The 23,290-nt window shown below is 33.4% G+C and overlaps 1 protein-coding gene across 1 annotated transcript in view; it reads left to right on the top strand.

The window, feature by feature from the left end:
* NRK (Nik related kinase) overlaps positions 1 to 23,290 on the top strand; it is a 132,796-nt gene that overhangs the window by 41,228 nt on the left and 68,278 nt on the right. The window contains exon 3 of the mRNA XM_055123022.1: positions 22,001 to 22,057. Within this exon, the coding sequence (XP_054978997.1) occupies positions 22,001 to 22,057 (57 nt within the window). The remainder of the gene's footprint in view (positions 1 to 22,000; positions 22,058 to 23,290) is intronic.

Genomic DNA, 23,290 nt, shown 5'->3' on the forward strand with positions numbered 1-23,290 from the left:
GAGCACTGCCAGGTGTGGACCAAAAGTAGAAAATGTGAAAATAAGCCCTGATAAATAATAAAGGTCTGGACTCCCTGGTATCCGAGAACCTCTAAAATATCTTCAAAACCTACACTGGCATTTGTATCAATTTGAAGAAGCCTATATTTTAAAGACAAAAATAACTTTCTTATGAAGTCGTATCTTAGATGCAACACAACCGAAGGAAGCCTTAAACCTAACCCAAAAGAGCCTTTATGGACAAAGGATTTAATTTTTTAAAAAGATTTTTCAGCATTTTGGGCTACAACTGGTAGTACTCAGGAATCTTACCCAGTGAGGTTCCAGAGGCTATATTTGGTGCCAGGGATCAAACTTGGGAGGGCTGCATGCAAGGCAAGCGTCTTACACACTATACTCTCTCTGGCCCCCAAGGGATTGATTTAAATAAATACATTTAAATTATTTGTACTGGGGCTGGAGCCATAGCACAGCAGGTAGAGTGTTTGCCTTGCACTCGGCCGACCCGGGATCAATTCCCAGCATCTCATATGGTCCCCCGAGCACTGCCAGAAGTAATTCCTGAGTGCATGAGCCAGAAGTAATCCCTGTGCATCGCTGGGTGTGACCCAAAAAGAAAATAAAAACTAAATAAAATAAGTTATTTGAATTTAAATTTAAATAATTCATAGGGCAATAATAAAGATAACAAAATTAGCTTTAAAAATATTTCTATGCATTTTCTCGCAGTCACGCACACTGAATGAAGCGTCACAAATCTGCCTAGACCACCCTTAAAACTGTCTAAATTTTTATTTGAGATCCTCCTTCCCTCTCTTACTGCTTCTTGTCTCCCTTCATTGTCTCCTTCCGTCAATTTTCATTGTCCCCTTCCGTCAAATTTCTCATCTCAGAAATCATACTACCTTATCAAGAAAATTGTACTGCATTTCCTGCACTTTTTCTTCTCTACCCTTTAAATCAATAAATGAACTTACATTTTATAAAACTTTTCATCAAAATCAGGAGAAAATTATTTTTTCTTTTACTTTATAGTAAAAACAAACGTTCAGTCAATGAAACTTTTCATTAAATGCTAAGACTATTATCAGCTCTGTTATAGTAAAAATGAAGTGTTACCCCAGGGGATTTTCTGTAGGAAGGAAAATCTATTCTTTATATGGAGACTTCACATATTTTCAAAACTTGAAAATATCTACTAAAACAGTAACATTATTAAGATAAGTTATATTTCAATATTCCTGATGAAAAAATCATTTATTTTTCTTTTTGGCGCTGAAAATGGAGATTTGAAAGATATGTGGATAAATGAATGGGCACATATTCAAAATGCTATAGAGATAAATTTATTTATATAAAAGCTCGGAGACTGGAAAAAATGTTCTGAGAAAGACTTCAGAGGTAAAATTTGGGGATCAGCCACACCATTAGCTACAGCCTTCTCCAAGTGATACCATTAAGGTTCCTTTCCCTTTACAGAGGTTGTTTCTGTCTCTATAAACTTGAGAGGTTGGAGTGGAATATCATTAAACTCAGGCACTCCCTCTGTTGAGGTGGCCTGATTTGTGGGAGGAACAGTTAGGCAGATTTGTTTAAGTGTCAGAAAGTAAATCATCTGTCACAAAACAGGTGGAATGGATAATGTCATGTGAAATTTGAGAAACATCTGTTTGCCTATAGCGGTGTCTGGGTCAAGATGGAGCCACCTGGGTTGAAGTGATAGATCAAGTTGTCGAAATCAGAATCTGGTTGACCCAAGCTCCTGGGTGAAAAAAGACTATTGCCAGTTTTAGTTTTTAGAATTGTTTTCACTTTCCCTACCTTCATGGGATTTTTTTTGCTACTATGAAAAGAGAGAGAGTGAAATAATGAACAATTATTCTTAGCAGAAGAAAAATATATTCACCTTGAAAGAGTAAAGTTTGTTTTTAAGATGATTGAGTGGTGTTTAATAATTTACTGTTGCTTTCTTATAACTGTTTACTTCAATGTATCTTTTCCAACAGAAATGGAGTATAATTTTGATTAACTGGCTCATAACAGGTGATTTCTATACAGAAAAACCTGTATAGAATAGAGTATGACAGAGTCATTCATAAGGCAATATTGACATGTGTTGTAATATAGTTTGATTTTTGTTTTTGTTGTTTGAACTTAATTTTTCATTTAAAATGCTGATAAACCTACATAAAGAAGTTACTATGAATGCATGATTACTTGAATAATAAATAATAGGAAGCAAGGCAAACTGTTTCATTCTCTTGAATTTGTTTGTCTTTAATTTTTAAGTGAAATCTGCTAGATAAGATTCTCTAGTGTGAATTAGAATACTATTATGGCAATTACTTAATATGTGTATCCAGTATCAGCGTGATTTTTAGTGACTCATAACACAAAGAGAGTATAGTCAAAAGAAAATGTAGCTTGAGCATAGAGAACACCTTAGAGTGTGTTTCTCAACATACTGTGTAAGCCAGGATTGTATGGCAATATACTTTGAAAATATAGCTATTCCAGATAAAATATAATTTACTGATGTTTATTTAACAATAATTGTAAGAAGAATTCTTTGTGGTTCCCAAATTCAGTGTTTCTATAATCATATATATGATTATATATTACTATTATATCATAGTAAGGGAGTGGTAGGGTCTGGAAATTCTCTGAAGGGAAGGACAAATTGAGAGTTGGATCCTTTGCCACACAGAAGCTTGGGAAAATAACAAACTGGCTGGTGATCATTTTTAATAGTTTAGTTGACTCTTAAATAATTTAAGGTGAAATTTCAAATTTGTTTTCAAAGCTCAAAGTAACACTCTGCACTGAATTAATTCTTTGTGCTCTTATAATGTTTTCATGCTGTGTCAGGAACTTTGTTACTCCTTTTATGTAAATTATTTATTTTAATTTTCAAAATTCTGGTTAGAAAACTGTATCATTTTCCCCATTCTCAGATGGAGAAACTGAGATTTAGAGAGGTCAATAACAGATATTGCATAATAGTCACACATATAGTTAGGTAAAAGTAAACAACAAATTCAAAGATCAGTGTACTTCTACTATGCCAGAGCTTGCTTCATTGTCCAAAGAGATCAACCATGAATTAATGTGCTTCTTTAACGTATTAGTTATGATTATTAAGCCAATTCTTTTGTTAAATTATTATAACAAGAGGATATTCATGCTTTATGTCCCCACATTTATTTTTCATTTGAAAAAATCAGCTTTGTTGAGAAAATATTCACATAAGATTATCTCTATAAAGACATGTGTTCCATAGTATTTAATGTACAAGTTGCCTGTAGTATCCATTGTAGGTCATACCGGTAAAAATTTAATTACCATGACATAGAGCAAATAGCAAATTACATAAGAAAATACAAACAGTACATACATACATACAAATTACATATGAAATTACAAAATTTCATAAAATTGAAATTTTACTGAAAGTTTTATGGAAGGTTTTAGGGGAAATTTTAATTTTTAATTTTTTTAGAAATCAGTAGAACTAACCCCCAAATTACTAAATTTTGTAAAGTGGCAATCATTATATAGTAAAGGCAGGAATGATAACTACCCTACCTGAATAAAGTAGTCCCCAGAGTTGCATGGGAGTGTAGTTCTCCTGCTTAGAGTGTATATTGACTCTTGAATACTGATTTACAAAATGAATGCTGGTGATATTTTTATTCTTTGCCTTACATTATGAAAGAAAAAATGTTTTTCACAATTATTTCAGATAGAAAACGCAGACATTAAACTAATTTTTTCATAAAAGTGAAGTAGTATAATATTACTCTCAAAAGGCAGGGAAGACTTGAATTCACCAATTTTGGTAACCATGGACATGGTCTTATTCTAAACATTTTCATTTCCCTAAAATAAACCTTAGGATTAATTTTTTATCCTCCCACACTCCCTAGTCTGTGGTGGCCACTAATTTACTGTCTCAGAATATTTGAATAATTGTGAAAAAAATGTTGAATATATAAAATTGGAAAAATTTTACATATATGGAGTAATATAAAATGTGAGTGTTAGTGACTACTTAGCAGACTATATTCAAGCTCCAGTATATTGTAGATTAATGAAGATATTATTTGTTTTTATGATTGAATGATATATGGATATGCGACATTAAAACAAAATTTGATAGATTTTTTTTTGTTTTAACATTATGGCTGTAATTCACTACAAAGTTTTTGAAAAAATCTGCTTGTTCACCCTATTTCTTACATCTTGTGGTGAAAACAATGAACTAAATGGGAACTGAAGGTGATTTTTTCAGAAAACAAAAAACTATTTTCCATAGAAATTGTACCACTCTGCATTCTTATTAACAGTGCATTAAAGTATAGCTTTATCTGCATAATCAACTCTTTTACACATTGTTATAGTCCTTATTATGGATAGAGAGGTAACTCAATATGGTTTTGAATTCCAGTTGCATAATGAATGATCATAAGCACATCCTCATTTGTTTATTATACAGGTCTACTCGTATAACTTCTATGCATAGATACATATTTAAATTATCAATTATCTATTAATAAATGTAGTGATATATTATGTATTATTTTTCTTTATTTTTGTGAGTTTTCTTTTCACTTTCAAGTACAACTTCTATTTCTTTGGTCATTCTAAAAACCTGTTATTTAATAAAATGTCACTAATACTTACTCTTGTTTTATCTTCAAAGCATTTCATAGTGTTAGCTCTAACATTTAGATATCTGATTCATTTGAGTTCTTTATGCATATGATTATTTTTAAAGTTACTGAGAATCATTTGTTGTACTGATTCTTTCTCTGTAATCGTTTTAGGCAAACTTGTCAATAATAATTTGACCATAAATACAGATGTAGGGGTTTATGTTAGTGTCATCTAATTATGAACGAATTAGTAGGGTGTTTGGACCACACTTGGTTTACTTAGGGCATAATCATGCTTTCTTGCTCTATGTTTAAGGATGATTCCTGATGATGATCAGGGAACCATATATGGTACTGGGGATTGAACCTGGATCAGCCACATGAAAGGCAACCATTTTACCCTCTGTACTCTTTCTGGCCCCAAATTATCAAAGCTTTTATATGATAGCGCTCATAAACTTAATTTAGATTTAGAGCTTCATATATATATACTTACACAGTGATAAGATAAAAATGTGTATTTGCTGGAAAATAGTTGTTGACAGAACTTCAAGTAAGCAGAATTTATGTTCTAGCATTGAAAATAATTACATTTGGGCTTTTGCTACTAAATTATTCTCTACTTTTGTTTAACATTAGCTGTGAAATGGAATTTCCAGGAGCTAATTTTGAATAAAGTAAAATGTAAATGTTACTACTGGTTGCTTCATATTAAATGGAAGGGAAAAATCCTTACTTGGTCGTCCACTAAAATTATAAAGGGGAAAAATAGCAGAAACACATCATATACAAAGTAAATAAAAATCTAAGACACTTTTAAAACAAATACTAATTAAAACAAAAGTTCTTTTCATATCCATAGTGAAGAAGAAATAGGTTTTCTAGTGTTTGAAGTGCTTTTCTCTTCATAATTTTCATTTGACAGAGAATAGAGATTTGTTTAAATGAATATAAATAGATGTCTTGACTGTTTTAATGCTAGGATATGGATCACTTGATATCCAAACTATTAAAATAAAAAAGTCAGGATTAAAACGAATATGCTTGTGGTTGAAACTTACAGAAGTCAACATTTACAACTGATAAAATGAGTGTCAGAATTGAAAACCAAGGTTTAAAAACGTGTGTTTATTATGCTCTGAAGGCATCTCAGCAAATTGGTTACATTTGTTTCCTGTTTGCAAAGCATTTGTGCCAGAGAGGCCTCAAACAGTGCTTATAAAATTTATATATTACCTGTTTTTAAACCTTCATATGGTGAGTGCTCAGTTTGAAAATTAGAACTTCAATCATGGAAAATTTAAAAAATAGCAAGCAATATTGAATTTACTTTATCCTACAGGTTACACCTAGGAAAAAAACAGGCCAATATTTTTAAATGGTGTGCAAGGAATAAATGCTATAAGCTAGTATATGTTATTTTAAGGAAACCTTAGTCTGGGTCTTTATACTACATTAATTTCATTTCCTGAGAAGATGAGGGGGAAACCCTCTGATCACTCTAGGGTTGATTTTAAGATAGCTGAGATCTCAAAAAGTAAAATGGAAGTCCAATTACTGAAAAATAGTTCTACCAAAGAATAATTTTATTCCATCACTCTTCTATTAAGATGAGTCAAACTTCAAAGCCCAGTTTAGTTATTACATACACATGCAATTTTTAAATCTATATGAAAACAAAGTTATTCAAACCTGCGTGTAATCAGTCTGACGTCAAAGAATTGTTGATGTTTACTGAAAATTTCTCCTGCTTTAATTAAAGATTGTTTCCTTTTCAATCAATTCTTGTAAGCACAAAACTATCTGTGACTTTCTGTATTGTATTATGGAAACAAAGCTTCCAGTAAACCATGAAATTTGTTTTCTCTCAGATTACTAATTACAATACTTTATATAGAAAAGTAATTAGAATAAAGAAGCCCCACGAACTGCGAGAAAATATTTGCTCACCACTTATCTAACAGAAGGCGAATATTCAAGATATATAAAGCTCTTGTAAAACTTAACCAAAACAAACAACCCTCTCAAATTAGAGATGAGCAGACACTTTCTTAAAGACATACCGATAACAAATAAGTATATGGAAAATGTTCCTTATCACTTGTCATTATGGGAATGCAGATCAAAAAATGAGATTATCACCTTACAAGAATAAAACAGGCGCACATCAAAAAGAACTAAAACAACCAATCTTGACATGGATATGGGAGAAAATGTGCCCTCATCCACATTTGTGGCAAATGTGGATACGTTCAGCCTCTTTGGAAAACAATGTGGGCACTCCTCAAAACACTGAAAATTGAGCTTCCATGTTATCCAGGAATTCCACTCTTGATATATTCTCCCAAAAACCAAAGACTATATTGAAAAGAGATATATGCTCCTATATTCATTGTATCACAACTCACAATAGCAAAAGTCTGGGGAAAATAACCCCAAGTATCTAAGAACGGATGAGTGGATATGGAATTTGTGTTATGTATATACACAATAAAATAAACTGAACTATAAGAAAAGACAATATCTTGAATTTTTAGCTAGCCAGAACTAGAGGGCAGCATGCTTAGTGAAGCCAGTCAAAAGGAGAGGTTTTGATACAGAATGATCTCTCTCACATGTGGGATAGCAAAAAAGCACAGTGAAGTAGTGATAAATGGTTAAAGGCTAGAGAATGTGAGAGCTGGACAACAGCTGAGCTTTCTAAGACAGAGTGAGATGGATGGGGGGCCTCGTTGGGGCAGTGTTGGAGGGAAACAGTCATTTTGTAGAAGGTGCGACATTGGAATGTTGTATGCATCAAACCCTATCATTAAAAGTATTGTAAATCACCAGGCCTCGAGTAAAACAATAAAATAATAGTTACAAAATAACTCCTCCAAACTTTATTAGAAATATTCACTTTCCATCACTTTACTGAGATCTCATATTCATTGTTTTTGGTAGATTATGTATTCTCTTTGGAGGCTAATGTCCAGACTGGCTAAAGTCTACTACTTTCAGGTTTCTGTGTACTTTTTCAGATGATCCACACAAGTCTCAGATGTTTGTTTAGGAGCCTGAAATTCCTCACCTTGACATAGCTCCAGCTATCACTTCTTACTATGTGTAGTGGTTTTTGAAATCTGGATAACCGAGCTAAGTCTAAGGCATTTCTCAGACAAAATAAAAATCTCTGTAAACACAGAGATCTTAAGCACAGCATCAATTCAGTCCTAAATTATAATAATAACAAGTTAACCAAATTCATTTTATTTTTCCAGCAAGACAATTTACTAAGTTTTCTTTTATTTCTGGCCATACAATGTCATGTGTATCAATCTAAAGTTGTAATTTGGATGATGACATAAATCTTCTATCACTTATATCACTTGTCATCCCATTGATCTTTGATTTGCTCGAGAGGGCACCAGTAACGTCTCTATGACATAAATATTTAATCAAAAAGTTATTTTCTTTATATCAATAACTCAATTTAGTATGTATACTATGGGGTTATACTGTGTTTCATTTATACTTTGAAAGGGCAGAGTGTAAACTTACAAATCCCTTTTGAAAGATCCCACTGTTCCTGGTGCTGCTTAATTTAAATAGTCTAAATAAAATACAGACAGAACTCAGTTATTTCAGCATATGGCCATCTAGTTACCTTGTAAACACAGAGATCTTAAGATCTCCATGGGTGAGTGCCCAGTTATAACTGTGCATATATATACATTTCTCAACCCCAAATAGTCGTATTGATTTAATTTTCTAGTTAAAATGTCAAGATAGTAAATCTAAGTTCCACTTAGCCTTCTATAAGCCAAGCCTTGGTCAGCGCAGAATCTAGGAAGTACAAAACTAGGTATTTAGGGGTATTTAATGAGGAACAAGAAATTTCATTATCTATACAAAATAGCAAGTAAGGTGAATTAATCCGGCTTCACGTTTTGCCTTTTCTTTAAAGAAAAGCCATCTTTTCCTTTCATTTTTATCCCTGCCACCCTTTCTTCTTCACCTTCAGCTTTTAATTTACCTCTCATACCTCCATTCCCTCCAGTTCTCCTTTCCTCTTTTACCAAGAAAGAATGCCCATAGGACTTCCATCATCATCCAAATGACTGTGTCTGCTCCTCTGTTATTCTATTTTAGCTCCCTTTCACACTCTTCTTGTGAGATTTTAGGTCTTTTACAAATGTCTTTGATGTTTATTTTAGTGTGTGCATTGCCCATGTTTAAAAATGCTATTTTACTACATAATATCTTGTAAGATATATTTCCAGGAACTTCTTTTATTAAGCAAGAGAATTATAAAATAATTTCATTTTCTCAAAGTCCACACAGGAAGGATGGTGAACTGGGAATAATAATATGGGAGAGAGTTAGTGAATTCCTAGAAGAGAAGGCTTAATTTTTGTATGTTAACTGTTTCCTTAAGGAAGCTCCTAAATTTGACACTCTTTCAGGTTTAAGGATACAGTCATGTTCTAATTTTTCATTTTACACCTTGGAATAAAGATATACTGTATGATAAATAAAACCAACTTCTAAATTACCTCACTGATAGTAACTCTTGACCATGATGCCTTAAAAGACCATTGAAAAAAATAGTATTTTGGTTCTGTGAGATGTCAGGTGTGCATTAGTGTGGGATTTTTTTTTTTCAATTAAATTTCTTGCTGAAGTTGAAACCTTACAGTGTGTTGCTGCAGCTGTAAAACTAATTCACTAAACAGTGAAATCCATGCAAATGGTGAAAATTGCTAAGCTACTGTTTTTATAACCACTGTAGTTTGGGCTGGGAGTAACTAGATTTTGTGTATTTATTATTAAATAAAATTAGAATAAACAAAGAAACCAAGCTGACTTTATTCACAGGCCTCTAGCTTCATTTCTATATCTATCTGAAGATGTATTAAGGAAACAGATATTGGTCTAAATAGTCTCACAGACAATTGCTATAGCAAGACAATCTTTTCCTCATTTAAAGTATGCCAGCAGAGCCGTTAGTTGGTTGAGTCAGGAAAAACCAATTCAGTCAGCTATTTTCTTTTTATAGTTTGTCCCAAAGTGATCAAAAAATTGTGCATGTAGGAGACATAGGTTTGATCTCAGGAACTGTCTGGTTACCTGAACACCACTAGGATCAATCCCCAGGCACAGAGCGAGGAATAGCTCCTGAACTCTGCCAAGTGTGACTCCACCAAACATCAACAAAAGCAAAACCCTACAAAAATAAAAACCAAAGTAAAAAAATCACTATCTAGTCTGAGAAGTAACCTAGGTAGCATAGCTCTGGGCAAATTTAAGCCAGGTTCAAAGAGCAAAAAGTAAGCAATGGATCCAGTGGATTTTGTCATGATAGGTTTGGGTTTATGTTAAGTAAATATTTAGGGGTAAAATATACTTTATTGTTTATAAATTATGTTTACTGAATAATGAAATAAAAATCCAATGGTAAGATGTTAATACATCAGAATCCTAGGCATATGAACCTAAATATATATATCCTAAAAGTAAGCAAGACTCAGTTAATATAATTACAAGGAAATATGGATGGTCCTCAAACACAATGGATAATTTTGATAACTATCCTAGGATTTTACACATGAAATTGACAGAAAATTAACAATGCAGTTAGCAAGCTTGATATATAGAGCTTTGCAATGAACAAAGAAAAATAATATCTTCACACATATAAATAATTTTTAAAAATTTGTTATATGCTTGCCTATAAGGAAAAATTTTAATACCAAAGAATCTGTATCTCAAGGAAATATACTCTTATAGCAGATTTTAGTACAACTTAGAAAGCAAGTAGAAAATGATAACAAAATTCATTAGGTAGTTAAAAATTTAATATACACATATGTCAGTCATTAATAGAGAGATGAGGACTAGAGAGAAATGGTAGAAGTTGAGTCCTTTGCCTTACTGTTCTCACATATGTCTCAGTGCTTATCATTCAAGTAGTAGTGCTGTTTGTTAGAGTAGAAATCGTTACAGCCTACATCTGTCTAAACAGATGGAAATCATTTTGCATAAGCTTAAATTGATTCATTCATTGTGTAAAGAAAGATATCCGTGTTAAAACATTGTGACATTGCAGTAAAGCATTATCTGGTTTTTTTGCTGAAACCTATATGCTTATAGAGGGTTTTAGTCTTTGCCTCTACCCATGACTTCATCCACTTCGGTATGGTCAAGCCTAAGACCACAAGCCATGAAGACAAAAAGTAAACTATATATTTACATGGAAGAAAATTATAATTGAGAGGGAAAGAGGTAAAATATGTGCATACAAAAATGCATTTGGGAGCTGAGTTTCCTTTTATGTTTTTTACTATGTGGTTTCTCAGAGGGAAAAATTAAATGATACCCTGTGGAAAATATTCACACTTAGAGAAATAAATCATCCTTCTCTTACTTGATTGTGATTCCGCTATACAGTTAAAACTCTTTGGATGTTCTTTAAGATTTTGACATAGTTTGAAGCCCAGTACTACAAAAATTCTACATAATTTCCACAGCATGAATATATTTACAGCTTCTGACTTTAAACTTGAGTTTGTGAGTAGTTTTGAAGGTTTTATGATGTCGTTCATTTGTAGCACCAATTCTCCATGTTTTTTATTTGTGTCCCCTGTAGACCATGATGTTTATCAAAATGCAGTGCATTGAGGTTTTCTCTTAGTTGCCTATCAGTAACCTATTTATTTATTTCTAGCAAATTTTGCATGTACCTTGCAGCCAAGAACACTGAACCTTATTGTCTTTTTTTTGTGCAATACATTATTTGAATACTGTAGCACATTAGAGAATAGCTCCATTTGAAAATAGTGTTAGTACATATTTTGACCTATTTTCCCCTGCAGAAGAAATAACAAGGGTAATAAACTCAGTTGAAGCTGCTGTATAAGCACATATAACTGCCTCAAATTACAGGGCAGTTTCTAAGTTACAAAACCACTGAAACCACAGTGGCAATCTCCCAACTCCGCTCACAGTTCTAATAAGCATGATCATAACTGTTCCACAATTCTGGATGAGGAAAACATTTCAGTTGGAATAGGCTGCCGTTTTAGTAGCTTTTGAGCTACAAAAATTGTGTCAGTATACATTATTTCTCTGTCTGGACAGGACTGGGGTAATTTGGCCGTCCTTAAGAAAAAAAACTGATTAGAAACTTGAAATGGAACTCTTGTACTCCTTATCAGGGGTAAAAGCAACATGTTTTTGTTGAATAAACTTCACAAACCTAACCTAACTCTGGGTTATGTAGGCAAGGATAAAATTAGGTCTAAATGTTACCTGACAAAACCAAGCTTGTTCCATTTTGGCTAAAAAAAATGGCTCTTCTATTACTTTTGTGACCTTGTGCCCCGTGACTTTGGCTAACTCACATTTTTTTCCCTAAACCTCTCTGAAGACAGTTGCAAGGAAATTTGAATGTATTCAAAGTGGATTTTATAAGGAAAAGGGAAATTCACCTATGGAAAAATAATGGCCTTCCAGTTTCTTGGAGTACTCTGTTGTAGTGTAGCATCTTACAAAGTTTGTTAGAAAATTGGGCTGGAGTGATAGCACAGCGGGTAGGGCGTTTGCCTTGCATGTGGCCCACCCGGGTTCAATTCCCAGCATCCCATATGGTCCCCTGAGCAACACCAGGGGTAATTCCTGAGTGCAGAGCCAGGAGTGACCCCTGTGCATCATCGCCAAGTGTGACGCAAAAAAGAAATAGTTTGTTAGAAAATTACAGCATGAAGAGGAGGCATATTGAATTTGGGCTCCCACTATATCTTCTCCTGCATACTCTGAATGAAAGCTAACTGTATGCTCCCTATCACACACATATACATGCATGTATTTCTCTATTCAGTTTCCCCCTATTGAGAGCTCATGTTGAGATTGACTTGATTTAGTTCTACCCCGCACATTTGCTGAGTTCTGGTGATATTCAAAGTATTGGTTTAGTCTCTAAGAAATATAAAAAAAAATTCACTTAGAGTCATTAATTTCATAGCAGAGATGAACAGGTAAAATATATTAAGTAAAGGTAAATTATAGATTTTGCATATACAAATTACTAATTTGTAATCATATAATTGCTTAATTGTATTGTTCCAACAACTTAAATATGAATTTACTCTTATAAATATATAAAGATATGAAACTTTTTCAATGTGGCCTCAAAGTGACAGCCATATAAAATGTTTGCAAAAGGTCTGCAATAATCTCTTTGTTACTGTTCTTGAAGTTAGTAATTAACAGTTTCTATCTTTCATCCAAATTTGCATCATTTTCCATGCAAGTTGTAACAGCTTGATTATAGAAGGCTTAAATACTAGTGAGTTGAAGTCAAATACTATTTTTTCCAACTTCACTTTCCAGCTTCTCAAAACCAGAAATATCTGCTCTGGCTTATTCTGAACTTTCAAACCGAAAATTAATTTTCTGAGTTGGATGTATCAAAACATTTGTGGTGATGTGTTATCATACATACATCAAATAAGATACTGTTTTTATTTTGCCATTTAGCACTTAAATTACCATTTCCATACAATCAAATGTAATGAGTATGACTTTCCTGCCATAGCACTATAGTAGAAAATTTATGAGACATACAAAATATATTAACTTAATGATCTTATCAGACATCGAGTAACAATTATCAACTCACATCTGAGTTCCTTAAAAATTTTATACAACTCTAAATGATATATATCTAGAATTGTTTAGTTTGTAAAACTTTTGAAATAAGTATGTCTTCATGAGTGGATGAGATGAGAGGTAAAAAGTAGTTAATATGCTTCATTACATGTCTCTTCGCTCCCTACTCAACACTACTATCAGTTGATGATAGATTCTATTTAATTTGCTCACATCTCTAAAGTCAGACTTCTTCATATTCATGTCTTTGGGTTTGTTGAGCCTGATGGTGTGAGCGGCTGAAAACAGAGACAAATTGAAGAGACCATATCTTATTTCTTCCTAGCTCAAACAATAGGACAAGTTCTAAATTGAAGGCAGGGATGTGAATTCCTTATTTTTGAAAGTCTTCTTCAGTTATATGTCTACTTTTGTATGACACAATGCTGACAAAACCATAGTGCTAGTCATGCTGTCTCGTCCTCCATAGTATAGCACAGCACAATACAGTCACTTTATTTATACCATTTTTGACAACTCCACTTTTTTCTTTTTATTTTTCAGTGACTGCTTTCATACTCAGCATTATCTTATTAACTAGTAACCTCACTGATACACTTAAGAATCTGTTCAAATGCTCTACCATTAAGAACAGTTCAATTGACATTTAAACCTTCTAGAATGTTTTTCCAGTTTCTCTATTTGTCATTAATTAAGTTAATATGAATGAAAAGGATCATATATAGGTATACTGGGCACAAAAGAAATAAATTTATTCAGAAATGAAGTATATTCACAGACTTCAGTAACTTTTACGTCACATAATTTTGAATAACAATCCTCTACAGAGCAATATACAGTTGAACTGGTCATTATTGCCTTAATATATAATTCATTGTAATTCTTTGCATCTAATTAATTTACCTGGATATCATGCTTGTCACTATGATTCTGATTTATGATTTTACAAAACTGCGCCAACTCACCCTAGAACCTGTTGCATTGTAACACTACAATTCTTTTTTTTACCCTTCAATGTCTGCATCTCTCGCCTATATTCAATGATGAAATTTGTAATAAATTATTTACATAGTCATTTATTTTGTCTACAAAAGTCTATGCACATAAGAGAGATTTATAAAACAAGAGTGAAAATCTTTGTTAATATATATAATTGGTCAGCTAGAAGTCGGCAAGTTTGAATCTCACTTGATCATACTGACAATTTGTTATTTTTGTCATAATCACTTTGTAATTTATAGACTGATTCTGATTACCAATGCACAAGTTGGCTCTGATTTATTTTTGGGATATCCCTCCCAATTAAAAGTAATCTTAAATGTGGTAATTTCACTTCCCCAAAATAAATTTAACAACTTTAGCACTTAATGAACTCTAGTGTAAGTCCATGGGTAGAGTATTGTCTTTATTATTATTCCTTCATTACTTTATATCAAAAGTTTTCTGTGATGTTTCTTTTTTAAAGTAGGTTCATGTGACTTTTAAATAATATTATTAAGTGACCAGTATCTTAAATTTCAGTGATAAGCACATTTCATATTTAGATGACCAAAAGCTCGGAGTCACTGAAGAGTAGCACCATGGTAACAATTACATTTTCTGTTTTTAAAAGCAGGGGTTTACCACACCTTTATGTCCTCATTGCTTACTCATGGCTCTGCACTCAGGAGTAACTACTGGAAGTGCTCAGGAAACCACATGTTGAACTGGGAACTAACTCCTACTTGGCCATGTGCAAGACAAACACCCTGCCCAACATACTAACTCTCAAGCCTGTTCCCTCCCATCACTGGGACATCATTCTGAGCTGTTCATTCGGCTCAGCTAGTTACCTGTTTTAATTAAGAACACAATTACTTGTCAAACTTATGTTCTCTCCTGGATAATTTCAAATGGTCCTGCAAAATATGTGTACATCTTAATTACTATATTTAAAGTAGACTACTATAAAATACTTGTGAGAATATAATCTAAGTGTAGCAGCTGGACAGATAGCTTGACAGATATGGTGTTTACCTTGTACCTGACCAACTGGAGTTCAGTACTAGGACCCTATAGGGTCCCCTGAGCTGCCAGGAGCTCAGAACCAAGAGCAATTTCTGAGCACCACAGGATGTGCCTCATCAAATTAATCAGAGCATAAATTAGGTCATGAACCTACTTAAGATAGTTATGTGGTGCCTATAATCATCTGCTTGGACCTTTTAAACTGCATTTATACTGTTCATAGACTGTATTTAGAGCCTAAGCAATGTTATTAACTAATTTTTGCATTCAATTCTATTTTCTACTGGCTTTATGTTCATGCACATTAAAATCTGTGACTTCATCAACTAAAATTTTCAGTTATTTGTATTTTGTCACTTAACTCAGTGTTTTTCAGCAGTTTGCTAACTGGGCTTCAGACCTTATTTCTTTCCTGTGGCCTGTCCTTTGTCCTACTTTTGGCCTCTTAGTCTTGTGCTGTGGTCCTGAATTTACAAGATTTTTACCTGTGCCCTCCTTGGAATACCCTAAGGACACAAAGTTGAGAAATACTGCTTTAATGTATATATTCATTCTCCTATTTGAACCGTTCAGAGGAAAGCTGTTTATTCATTCACTATTTCTTTGCTTATTGCTCCAGACTCCTGCTACCCTCATTATAGCTAAGGAATAGTCTATCTTGTAGTTTTCATAATCTAGCCCTTTGCTTCCTATATCTTCTGTTTTTGTCAATATGCATAGCCATTTACGTATTCATAGACCTTTTGCAGTTGTCTCATGTGATCATCTAAAGTGTTAAAGACTAGTAATGGTTGAAAGTTTCTTTCACTATACATTTGATTAGTAAAAGTTGTTCACTACTTTAATACAATGAAAAATATAGTGACATTTTTAATTTGTCACAGGTTTTATGGAGAGTTGAACAGTTGACCTAATTTTGCCCCTAAATCATATTGTATGTCAAAAATATTATATGAGCCTCATTTATCAATACCTAAACTTGAAAACAACTGCATGATATAGATGAAATTAGGTGAAGATAATACTACTTGAATCCAAAAGTAAATGGATTTGAGCCTAGCATTAGGAATGTAGCCAGGAAATTCTCATTACATAATATATTGTTTCTCAACTAAGATGGGTCAGTGAACTTATACAATAAACTGAAGTAATGGTTTATTATTATTATAAGAATAGTAGGTGAATTTTGTTCCCTTTGCTCTGTGATGCTTGAGAATTAAAAGATCATTCTTTGGGCCAAAGTGATAGTACAGTGGGTTGGTGCTTGCCTTGCATATGACTGACGAGGGTTTGATCCCTGGTACCCTGTATGATCTATCAAGCCAGGAGTGATTCCTGAGTACAAAGCCAGGCACAACCTGTGAGCACATCTGGGTGTGGCTCAAAACAAAAAAGGAAAAACGAAAAGGTTATTCTTTACATACAAACTCTATTTGAAGGAGCATTTATAATCCAGAGCAGCTAGTGGCTCTTATATAATATGACATTATAACTAATAGGAAAAACAAAAACAAACATTGAAAATTTAAGGTTTTCATTTTAATTTTCAATTTTTATATATAGTATTAATTAAGGCCCTGAGAATTGTGATATTACTTAATATTCAATCTGGAACACAAAGCCTTCTTTTGTATTCACTATATGTGCTTTTTAAAATGGGGCTTAAGTAATTTTACATAAAACATAGAATTTTAATTGAGAGAGATCACATTTTAAAATTGGATATGTGTCCTTATTCAATAATATTTAAGGGGAAACAAACCGTTTATTAATTTTCAGCTAAGATCACAAAAGAAACACCTGTTTATTCAGTGAACCACGAGGTGGCACCACCGAACAATTAGTTTATCTCAAGATAATTTCTCTGCTTTCCGTATAGATGCTCAAGAGTAATATCTCTTTTCAAAACCAGCATAAATTACTTTTAGTTAACAGAGTGTAAAAGAGAAAAATAGTAATGGAAGAGTGAAGAAACCCAGATAATATTATCTTAAGCAAGTAGTCAAAGTTAACATTAACAGTGATAAGTCACCATAGCACAATGTGCTCCTGACATGATGTAATGAGAAGTGCATTTCACCTCTGCAACCTCAGTATAAATCTTTAGAAAATATATGACAGCCCCTAAATTAAGGGACATTCTACATAGTGTCAAGGTCATGAAAAACAAAAAAAAAACCTCACAAAATTTTACCCAATTAGACATGGCATGCAAAATGGATCAAATTTGGAATTACAGAATAAAACACATTAGTTAAAATCTGTAAAATACAAATAAAGATTACAATGTAGTTTAGTATTGTAACAAAATTAATTTCTTAGTTTTGAAAATTACACTGTAATCGCACTGTTAACAGTAGAAAATCTTGGTGAATAATATGTTGAATATATTGGTGCTATCTTTGAAACTACAAAATCTAAAATAACTTCCAATTTTTAAAAATAAGTGAATATAGAAGATTATAGCTTAACAGGGAGAAATTTCCTATTAATATTTTATCTGGCTATATCAGACTTGTATGGATATTTGGTACAATGGTTAGGCATATTGACTAACCATTTGGAAATAAAACATAATTACAAACCTAAGATTTTATTTCATTATACACACAGTGAGTATATTTTCACAAATATCACACTAGGATACATTGACATATTTGTGTTATTTACCAGTAAGTATACCAATTGAAGATAAAAGAGGGTACAACTGAGCTGATTTTCTCAGTTTCGCACCACTGGATAAACCTTCTAAAGACAGCATTCAGGGGACTAGAGCAATAGTACCGTGGCTTTGGCGTTCCACACAGATGATGTTGCTTCAATCCTAGGCACAATATTTGGTCCCCTGGGCCCCACCAGGAATTATCTTTGAGCACAAAGCTAGGAGTAAGTCCTGAGCACTTCTCAGTATGACTGATTTTTTTTAAAGATGACATTCAGTTTTCTCATTAATATATGTCATGAGAATAATGTCTGTGTATTCTGGACTTGTTGAACATTTGGCTTTGTAAAATGATTGGCTCAAATTGCCAATCAAAATAAAAGTTAGTACATCAAACTAAAAAGTTTCTGCACAGTGAAGCCAGAGATATAATAGCACAGGCGTCAGGAGGGTATGGATTACATGCATAGCACCCTTGTCTTATACATAGTTCCCTCAACTTCTCGGTGCAGACCAGGAAATTCCAAAGTCCTGCTTGGTTTTCATAGTAGTATTGAACACTGTGGAGACAGCCCTTGTGGTTTTCAGCAACATAGTACCCCAATTGCAATGCCTCTTCTGGCCCTATATTTGAACTGTCCAGTCTAGTTGACTGAGTATTACCAGGATCATCTTCTGAATGATGATCCTGGTAATCATCTTCTGGATCATCTTCTGAATGATCATTCAGATCATCTTCTGAAAAACATTTCTTCACAGCAAAGAGATAGTCTGCTAAATGAAAACCCAATGTTTGTAATGGGCCGAAACATTTGCAAATTATCTGGTAGAGAGGTAATATACTGAATATCTAATGCTCTCTTGCTGATAATTGACAGCTTTCCCTTTCCTTTAAAGACTTCAAAATATTAAAGTAACTCCAATCCAAACTCCTAACCTCATTTTAGACATTTCCTGGTACTGTTATCAGTATTATGTTAATCCCAAAACCAGACTATTCGCTTGCTTAGTGCCTAGACTTCCACAATGGTATAGTAGTTTCCTACAGTGACTATAGCAGGTTTCCTCAAACTGGAATTTATTCCCTCACAAAACTAGAGACTAGAATTCTTAAACCAAATGTTTTTCAGGGCAGTTTGTCCTCTGAAGGCTATAGAGGAGAAGCCTTTCTTGCTTCTTCTACCTTTGAGCAACTATAAACAATCCTTGGTGTTCCTTTACTTATAGAAACTTCAGTCCAATTTATGCCTCCTTTGTTACATGGTATTCTCTTTGAGTCCAAATTTCTCAATTTCTCTGTGTTTATAATTATAATAGTCTTTGTTTGTAGGGCTTTTGTTAATCCATTACTGTTTTCTCATATTATAAATGATCATGCACATACATTCATATGTAAATTGAAACATCTTTATTCATTCAATCACCATCAGCCACTCAAGTTCTTCCCATTTCTTGGCTATTCTAATAGTTATGCAACACTTAATTCTTTGACAAGAACTAGAGTAGAGGTGCCAGTGTTCCTAGAGTAATTATATTTCCAAGAAAATCATCTGATCTATTTTAGATTAATGTCCCCATTAACAAATATGGCAACAATCAGTAGGATTGAACTAATATTAAATGCATAGGGTTAAATTTTATTTTATATCCTTATTTTGAATTTGGTTTAACATTTTATCAGTCTAATCTGGAAAAATATTATGGAGTTATGGCAATTGACTTGCATGTGGTCAACCCCAGTTCACTCTCCAACATGACATGGTTTCCCAAACATCACCGGGTGTAGCCCTGGAGGATCCTGAGCACTGCTTGATATAACCCTGAAGACCCCTGAGCACAGCTGGGGTGGCCCAGATAATCTTGGGAATGCAAAGCCTGAGCAGCACTGCATCCTCGGGCCCTTGCATTGAACTGGAAGTCTAATTGAATGAGAGTTGCAGAAAGGTACCCTCAGGCTTCCTGAGTACCACTTAGGATACTTCTCCCCCCAATTATAGCAGTCTTTGTGGAGAAAAATGAATAAGTAGAGACTTTCGTATGTGACATATAACATTAATGGCAATAGTAGAGGGGTGTCTTTAACTTTTGCGATTCTTTGAGCTCTATTTTGTTGAGAAAGGTTGTTGGGATCACATAAAAAGCAATATTATAACTCAGATTTTGTGAAAGAGATCATAGAGGATAGAAGGATTTGGAAAATCTTAGGGCTTATTCCTGGCTCCATGACCAGAGATCACTCCTGGTGGTGCTCAGCTCATATATAATGCTGTGGATTGAGTAATATAAGGTTAAATTCTTACCCAGTGTACTTTATCCCTAGCCCCTTACGTAAGCAATATATTTAAGAATCACTTTCCTGGAACCAAGAAATCCCAGTATTTTACATATTTAGTGAACTGGCAGTTCATTAAATATGTAAAACTGACGTGTTCAGATAAATTAATAAAACTCTCCAGACACACCACCTCTCATTTGATCATTCTGAATAAAAAGAATTGCTGTCATTTTCATGAGAAAACTCTTTTGGCTTTAGTGCCCTTACATTAATCTACCACTGCAGCTGTAATAACAAACTGTGTGTTTAGAAACAGATTTATTATGTCAAAGATCTGGAAGCAACACATCTTCAGTTTTATTTTCCTTCTGAAGGATATAGTATAAGGAGAAATCATTTCTTCCCTTTTTCTACTTTCTGGGAAGTCCTGGAAAACATTGGCATCCCTTGTTTTATATCATTTATTTATCATTTATATCATAGATGTTGTTGATATGATATAAATGACTTGTATAATTTATATCATAGATCATATATAATTTATATCATTTCTTTATTATATTGTTTAACATTTATCATTTATTTGATATACATTATTTATATCATTTATATCATATATCACACATATCATTTATATCATTTATTTTGTATCACTCCAGTTTCTTCATCTCTGGACATAACCATGTTCCATTTGTGTGCATGTCTATCATATATAGATAGGTAATAGAGTGCCTATATTTCCATGTTTGAATCTTCGAGTTCTAATCCCACATCATCAAACGCTATCTGAGCACTCTGTTTTTGATCCCTAGTCGGTTCAACTGCAACCACGTGTGCAAGCATTGCAATCAAGAATGTAACACTCAGAATTACAATGACAAAGGGAAAGTAAAGGTTGAAAATGAACCATTCATTCACCACTATCGTCCAGTGTGAATTAATTTATCTTGATTTCACTTACAATGACACTGTATTCAGAAAAGGTGATATTTCTCATAAGGCACTCTTGAAACGCTCTCATATCAATATCAGACTGGAGACATTGAATGACCATTGAAATAGTTATAAAAGGTACCAGTCACAAAATAAAAGCTCTGGTTTCAAATCTCTTTGTTCTGATAGAAAATCATCTATTTGTAATCTATGTGAATTTGGGACAAGACTACATTCTTAAAAGTTGGCAAGGTTTCAATTAAAAATAATCTTTAGAATTTCTTTGGTTATATGATTGATGGAATACTTAAAGGTTTAGAGGTCATTGAACTTAGACTATTAGCTGTATTATGCAAAAATTTGTTTTTGTATATAGAAGCGTTCAATTAGTTGAAAACAATGTTCCTTTGAGCAACTCCTTCCTCAACACCCCCACACTTCCAATTGGAAATTTTTACTTTTCATTATTTTGGAATGAAACTAATGCCATATAAGTGCCATATGTTTGGATGCCATGCAAACAATAATGAAAGATAAAAAAGTAGTAGTTTGAAATGACTAAGTATGTTAGAAACTAATTAAAAGAAACATAAAAACAAGACAACTCCATTAGCTTGCTTGATTTCTTTAGTAAAATGTTGAAATACTTTAAAATATCTGTTAATATTTCAGTTAAAAGCATAATAATACTTTAAATTTAATTTGTATATAATATTTAAAATTATGTAGCAGCCTGCAATATTAGACACTTAATATTTTTTGCTGAGATTTATGTATTATATAGCCAGTTTTAATTTTTATTTCTATTCTATATTTCAGGGACTACATGAGAAGACTGGTGCATTTACAGCTGTTAAAGTGATGAATGCACGTAAGGTAATACAAAATTCTGTTTTTATTCTGTTCCTTTAATGGATTCTGGTCTTCAGAAAAGCAGATTGGAGAACCATATCCCTTAATTCATTACTATAGTAGCACTGTTGAACTGTTGTCCCATTGTTCATCGATTTGCTCCAGTGGGCACCAGTAACTTCTCCATTGTGAGACTTGTTGTTACTGTTTTTGGCATATCGAATACACCGAGGGTAGCTTGCCAGGCTCTGATGTGCGGGTGGGCTACTCTTGGTAGCTTGCTGGCCTCTCTGAGAGGGACAGAGGAATCGAACCCGGGTTGGCTGCGTGCAAGGCAAACGCCCTACCCCCTGTGCTATCGCTCCAGTCCAATTCATTACTATAGGTAATTTTAATTATGTTAATGTGGGCCTAATAATTATACCAATTAATAATCATTCTCATTAGTATATATTTATTATTGATTTATTATATTTACACGTAATATGTTTACTTGCAGTAAAAGACCTGTATTTTTAGTATTTGACAAAAAATGTTAACACATCTGTATGCCTCGCTTTTAGTGGATAATATATTTTCAGATATAGAAATAAGGATGCTTCCTCTAATACTATGTTGATCCTGTTGCAATTTGTTATCGTCATGTCCCTCTTCAAATATTCCTTTTGAGACTTAAGACCATTAGATTCTCAGTGAAAGGTAGAGGGAGAACTTTTATAGATTTTCCGACACATGAGCAAAAGAGACAGTTTAATTGGCACCATTCCTGCTAATATTCATGAAATAGTGTCACATTCAAAACATATTGTAACAGAATTTGCTACATTAGAAGTGATTTTTGTTATATTTAGCACAAGTGCCTCACTTTTATTGGATATTCTTTGGATGAATATAGCAAAAGTTATTTTCTCTCTTCTCCATGCCAATGAAAATGCATTTATATTATTTTTGAAAAGCTTCCAACTCACTGAATTTCTTTTCTAGTTTGTGCAAATAGTGAATTGCTGAAACTATAAACAGTTCCATGATTTTTGTTTTGCCAGCATATACACTTCCAAACAAATGAGTTTTTTCGCATTTTATTTATTTATCTATATTTATTTTTCATTTAAATTGAGGGCTGGAGCAATAGCACAGTGGTTGGGCATTCGCCTTTCACGCGGCCCACCCGAGTTCGATTCCTCCGCCCCTCTCGGAGAGCCCGGCAAGCTACTGAGAGTATCGAGCCCATGCAGCAGAACCTGGCAAGCTACCTGT

Source organism: Sorex araneus, chromosome X (genome assembly GCF_027595985.1).
Source record: "Sorex araneus isolate mSorAra2 chromosome X, mSorAra2.pri, whole genome shotgun sequence".
Classification (NCBI taxonomy): domain Eukaryota; kingdom Metazoa; phylum Chordata; class Mammalia; order Eulipotyphla; family Soricidae; genus Sorex; species Sorex araneus.